At 39.5% G+C, this 6,476-nt stretch overlaps 1 protein-coding gene across 1 annotated transcript in view; it reads left to right on the top strand.

Moving 5' to 3' along the window:
* LOC103741091 (MORC family CW-type zinc finger protein 1-like) overlaps nt 1–6,476 on the top strand; it is a 77,645-nt gene that overhangs the window by 2,735 nt on the left and 68,434 nt on the right. Inside the window, exon 2 of the mRNA XM_008841774.2 lies at nt 2,177–2,230. Within this exon, the coding sequence (XP_008839996.2) occupies nt 2,177–2,230 (54 nt within the window). The remainder of the gene's footprint in view (nt 1–2,176; nt 2,231–6,476) is intronic.

Genomic DNA, 6,476 nt, shown 5'->3' with positions numbered 1-6,476 from the left:
GGTCGTTTTGAGACAGGGTCTCCCTGTAGCCTGAGCGATCCTGGAACTCACTATATAGACCAGGCTGGCCTTGAACTCACAAATGCCCACTGCCTCTGCCTCCCAAATGCTGGGAATACAGGACTGCACCACCATACCTGGCTAACAAGGATTTAAAAAAATAATTCTATTTATTATTTTTATTTTATGTGTATGAGTGTATTTATTGCCTGCATGTATATGAGTGCACCTGTGTCATGCAATGCTGCAGAGGTCAGAGAGGGTTTCGGAGTCCCCTGGAACTGGAGTTAAGGACAGTTTGTAGCCACCATATGGGTGCTGGAAATCGAACCCGGGTCCTCTGCAAGAGCAGTCAGTGCTCTTAACTGCTGAGCCGTCTCTCCAGCCCCATAACAAGTGTTTTAATAACTACAAACTAATTTAAAAATAGCCAATTGTTGAGTTTAATTATGGTATTTCATACATATATGCCATTGTACTTTATTCATATTTTCCCCCACCCTGTGGCCCTCTCTTGTCTTTACTCCCTCCTCCCACTAGGCTCCCTCTGTTTTGGGGAGGAACCCTCAAAACAGTTTTTGCGTTCTGGAGTGTATAGGGAAAACATACAGTATTCATTTTTCATCTTTCTTCCCCATAACTCTTTGGTTCTTCTTCCAGTATCTACTCTAAAATAAATCAGAAAATGTGAAGACAGACTGATTCAAACACCTTTCATTAGCATCTGTGTCTGAAGTTTAAAAAATGAGTGTGTGTGTGTGTGTGTGTGTTTTCTTAAATGAATTTTAAACTATAAAGTGCTGCCCTGTGGCCTGAGATGTTTGTAGAATTTAGGCATACCAGATGGTGCTTTCTCTTGTACAAATCAGTACACATAGACATATATGTTTGTATGTATGTGAATGTACCTCTCTTGCTTCTAATACATGTTTCTTACACATAAAGAAAATATTGCACTCTGGATTTTACCATAATGTTATGCCACAATTGCTGACTGAAATATCAATATCAGGAAAGTCTAACCCTGAAGGCAGCCTGATTTCACCCACAGTAAACCATTTAGCCCTGCTGGAAGTAGAGAAGGCAGTCCACTGTGCTCTGTTAGCAACAGTCTGTCATGAGGGCACAGGTGAGAAGCCATAGATATATTGGGAGTTTACTTAAAGAGCATCTTCTCGACATTGGAAAGGTTCCACAGTTAAATATAGATTGGTGGGACACATAGGGGTCTCCTGCCTACACCTGTGTCTTCAGATGGAGCCTATGTCCCTTTGGTTGATAGATTTTTGATAAGTATTCTCCAAAAATAAATTGGTCATAAATACTGTGATTTTAATGATTAAAAAAAACCTTGACTATATATTTACTTTTAGTATATGTGTTATTCTTTTTTAAAATTTGTTTTTATTAAATTTTGTTGTATTTCATACAGAATAATATCTCAAAACAATCTGAATCATCTTTTAGCCCCATCCCCACCAGAACCCTCCCATAGTCCCCCCACCCCACTGAAACCCATGTACTCTGTCCTGGGTGTTAAGGCCCACTGCATCAAGTCAGTTTGACTATATTTATAAAGAAAACTTAAAATACCAATTTTTTTCCCTAGCAAAAATAAGTTTACCAGAGTCTTCCTTTTATTAATATATTTTGGCAAAAATGTTAATAGACTAAGAAGAACAAAGCATAATACTATGTCTCTATGAAGACTAGGCTGGAGATGGCTCAGTGGTTAAGACCACTAGCCGCTCTTCCACAGGACCCAGATTTGGTTCCCAGCACCCACATGGTGGCTGCCAACCATCTGTAACTCCAGTTCCAGGGGATCTGATGCCATCTTCAGGCCTCCGTGGGCTTTGCATGACAGAGGCACATTGTACCTTTCATGCAGACAACATGCTCATACTCATAAAAACAAAAGTATGAAAAAAAAAAGAAAGGTCACAGTGAAACCCATTTCTTTGTATGCTGATCAAAAAGTTAATATTAAACAAACATAAATGTGTTCTTACTCTGGTCTTGTAGTACAGACCTTCTACTTCAGAGTCCTGACCTCACTTAGCAAGTTGTTTCTAGAATAGCCCCCTAACTGATCATTTAGAAATAAGAGCCTTTGTTGCCTGTATCTTGCATCTTTCACTCTAATTAAGAATGTACCTTTATCTTTCCCCACCAGTATGACGCACAGTTTCCTCTTTGGAGCTATGGCTGAGTTGCTGGACAATGCAAGGTAAGATGAATCTGTGAGCAAAGATTATAAAGGGAATTTCAGGATGCAAATCTAGCCTAATTATATGTGAATTAAAAACATAATGCCATTATCTCTACAGGAAAAAAAAAACACCTTCACCATTACTTAATTTGTATTTATTATCAGACTTGAAGTCATGGGAAATTGGATTTCTGGTTTTGTGTTAGTTGCCCCATAGAAGCAGATGTTCACTTGAATGAGCTGTTTCTTGAATCTTGTCATTTGAGCTACGTGTACAGTGTCTTTAGGATTGAAGTTTGGGTTTGAGCATTTGTTAAAATTTGCGTTGAAGCAAGCTGTACTGAAGAAAATGGCTGTTGCCATCTCTCACTGTATGCCAGGTGTTCACACACACTATACACATGTCTCAGATCTTCTCTGTGGGGCTGCTTTGAGGTGGAAATCATCGTCTCAATTCTATACATGTGGAAATTGGTGCACAGAGAAATAGGTGGTTTATGAAAAGTTATACAATTGCCATTTAGTACAGTTCCTAAAAGTTACTCAAATGCTGTTAGAATTCAAGTTTATACCATTTGGCATCACATTTTACTAACCCTGACAAAGATATTGAGGTTTAAATAGTGTCTTTAACAATCTAACTTCTATTTAGTAGTGTATTTTGAGAGACTTGGGAGGGACTCAGTTTTTTTTGTTTTATTTTATTTTTTTGAGACAGTGTCTTATCATGTACCCCAGGCTGGCATCAAACTCTCTGTATCATCCAGGCTAGCCTCAAATTCATTTCTCTTGCCTCAGCTTCCTGAGTGTTAGGATTATAAGTCTGCACCACCACACCTGGCTCAGACTACCATTTTTTTTTTTTAGCTAAATAGAATATTGACTTGTTTATATTTATATTTTCTTGTTACAGAAGATCTTTTTTTCTTACTCTCTTAGCAGAAAGTAAAGTCTACCTAGGAGATAGTATGCAGTTGCTAGATGAGGGATCATAGTGGGGGAACCTAAATTCCCTACCACTAGTGGATAGCAATATTTTAGCTTTTTGCATTTGTTCCTCATTTTTGACCTTGGAAATAAGATGGCCCTTCTGAGAGTGTGCACAGAAAGTGAAGTAATTAGCCAGCCAGTTAAGAATTCCTCCCACAAACAAACAAATTGCTAGCTCCTTTTTCTTTATTTTCAAAGAAGCTATGTGTAAGAGAGGAAGCGCTCTGCTAAAAAAAAAAAAAAAAAAAAAAAAAAAAAAAAAAAAAAAAAAAGGTCAGCCAGAGGGCCATGAACTCAAGTCAGAAGGAACCAAGAGGGTTGGGACCAGGACCAAGGAAGTCAGGTTGGTTTCTGGTAGTTTGGGGGAGCCTGCTGCTCCTTATTGCCTCCTGTAGGCAATCCTCCTGCATTCATGGACCCTGACTGCTTCTAAATGGTCTGTTTTTAGGAGCTTCACAGATCTCTTACTCTGAAAGAACAGATCTTTGTCTATTTATCCAACTGCCTTTTCTCCCTTGAAGTTGTTTCATGTATTCACTTGACAAAGGAGGATAGGTAAAATCAGAATGTACCAGGACACACTGCTTTACATAGTAGTTGGTATGCAGGGTGACTGGGGAAGAAACATTAACTTTGGGTTTTGTAGTGAGAGCAAGAAAATAAGTTCTTGGAGTTGCATTCATAGACAAACAGCCCCTTGATCAAATCTAGCTTGTCTCATGTTTGCTTGGCACACAGTGAGTGTATGCACAGTGTTTAGGAAGAAGGTTGAAGAAACAAGAGGCAGACTGGGGGTGGCCTAGTCAGTAAAGCACTTGCCTTGCAAGCACGAGGACCTGAGTTCATTCCCCAGAACCCATGTCAAAATGCTTGACTGTGGTGGCATGCATTTGTAATTCCAACACTGGGGAGGTGTTGACAGGAAAATTCCTGGGGTGTACTGGGCAGCGAGTGTAGCCTAATTGGTGAACTCCAAGCCAATAAAAGATCTTTTCATGAAGGAGACAGATGTTGTCCTCCAATTTCTATACTTCCTCATACATAAGAACATGCATTGGCATACCTACATGCACCCGTACCCACACATACACATATATGCACATGCATGTGCACCTATGCTCACATACATACACAAAGAGAAAAGAAACAGGAGGGACCATGTTAAGAAATCGTGGTCTCCTGCCTTCTTTGACATAATGAGAAAAATAGCTTCCTTAAGACGAGTCCTCTATGATCAAGGACTGGAGAGGAGCAGGCTCGGGACCAGGCTCTGTAGTCTGCTTTGCTTCATTTCCGTGCTGCTCCCAGATAGCCCAACCCTGTCACTTCCTCTGTCTTCAGTGGATACTAGCATTTTCCATTTCTGCTTAGATGCTGATATTTAACATCAAAAGAAGACACATTCTTTAACACCCTATTTAAGATGCTCAGTTGGCCTCCTGAAGGTTTTGTAAAATCACCTATTATTCTAATACTTATTTTGTATTCAAGATTTTGGTGAGTTCCTGTGCTAGTGAAGATTAGAACTGAAGTGTGTTAAAAGAATATTATGTAGAGAAGAGAAAAAATGTGATAATGTAGGAAGGTGTCCTCCCACCACAGCAGCTACTCAAAGAGGAAGTTTCCTGTGTTAAAGCATAAAAATTATTATTGTGAAATATCTCAATATGTTGTAAAGTCATAGGCTTTCTAAATAAAGAAACTGTTGGCTTAAGAATTTCATCTTCAGACTGGAAGTGTGGCTCAGTGGTAGAGTATTTGCATCTCATGGGCCAGGACCTCCATTTGTTACCCAGCACATACACAAAAAGACAAAAACCCAAACAAACCTTTGATTTCAGCTCAGTGGCATTTACTAAACACCTCTTGTGTGCACGGCACGTTGTAAAATGCTAATTGTAGAATGCAAATATGGATAGTTGCATATGATACCATGATAAGGATTAGAAGAGAATTTTCAGAACTCAGAATTTCACTCTTTATTTGACATGTAGGAAATACTTAAGAAATGGCAAGGATTTCTGTGTAAGGAGAACTTTAAAAGCTGGCTAAAGGAAGAAGCAAAAGGGGCTAACCTAGGCTAGCAGAGTGAGTACAGTATGCCTACTCTCAATTTATTTGGTGTACTTTTTTTCTTGGTCTTTTTGAGAGTCTCCCTGTAGCTACAGCTGGCCTGGAACTCACACTGTAGACCAGGCTGGCTTTGATCTCACAGAGATTTGCCTCCTAGGTGCTGGAATTAAAGGAAATTTTATACAATATTTTGGTCATATACAGACCCCCTCCCCATCTGATTTCTCCCCTTACTGACTCCTATCCAATTCATATATTCTGTTTATGTTCATATATAAGGACCTGCGTTCACTCCCCAGGATCCATGTCAAAATGCCTGACTGTAGTGGCATGCATTTGTAATTCCAACACTGGGGATATATATATATATTCAATTTTTAAAGGTCTATTGAATCTAATTTGTGCCCCCAAATGTACTTCAATGTGGGTTCATCCACTGGAGCCTGGTTAACCTACCTAGAGTCAAACTCTTAAAGAAGACTGACTTTCCCCCTCCCCAGCTATTGGTTGCCAGTAGCTCCTCAGCTAAGGCTGGGGTTTCTTACTCATCTCCTCACCTTTATGCTGGGATTTGTTTTTGAGTCTGGAGGAAATTCGAGGAGAGTTGAGGTTCCCCATCACTGGTTATCGCAGTTATTATGCTGAGTCTCTCTTTTTCACCCTGGGCCTCGTGAACTCTGTGCTGAGCTACCTCCAGCCCCTGCCCTTCCTCTCAGACTCCTCTTACCTGAGCTTCTTCCTTACCAGCTGAGGTATCATTCCTTTCACACCAGTGATATCAAAGCCCAGTCTTCTGGTGCTTCCTTCTTTGCTTTATAAAGTTTTGCTTAACAATTATTGAAAATACAAAAATGGCTCTGAATTTAGAAAAATAAGGAAAAAAAAACCAACAGAGAATCATTTTATCCTTGAAGGTTGTCTAGACTCTGTTAGAATGACTCAGTCCTGTTCATAGTGCTAAGAAAACCATGGTCCATGCTTAAATGAATGAGTGTGACTGAGTTCCAATAAAACTTTATTTACAAAATAGTTGGGGAGCAAGACTTGATTCATGGGTCATAGTTTGTTTAATTCTGACCTAGAGAAAACCTTTGTTAACAGTTTGAGGATTGTGGCATAGCTCATTAGGGAAGCACTTTCCTAGGATGCATGAGATCTTGCCTACCACCCTTAGAGTTGCAAAAATATTTTTAAAAATTAC

The sequence above is a fragment of the Nannospalax galili genome, unplaced genomic scaffold, assembly GCF_000622305.1.
Source record: "Nannospalax galili isolate Female #2095 unplaced genomic scaffold, S.galili_v1.0 scaffold1320, whole genome shotgun sequence".
NCBI lineage: Eukaryota > Metazoa > Chordata > Mammalia > Rodentia > Spalacidae > Nannospalax > Nannospalax galili.
Note: the sequence above shows the minus strand (reverse complement) of the source record. Positions and strands in the feature narration are given on the sequence as shown.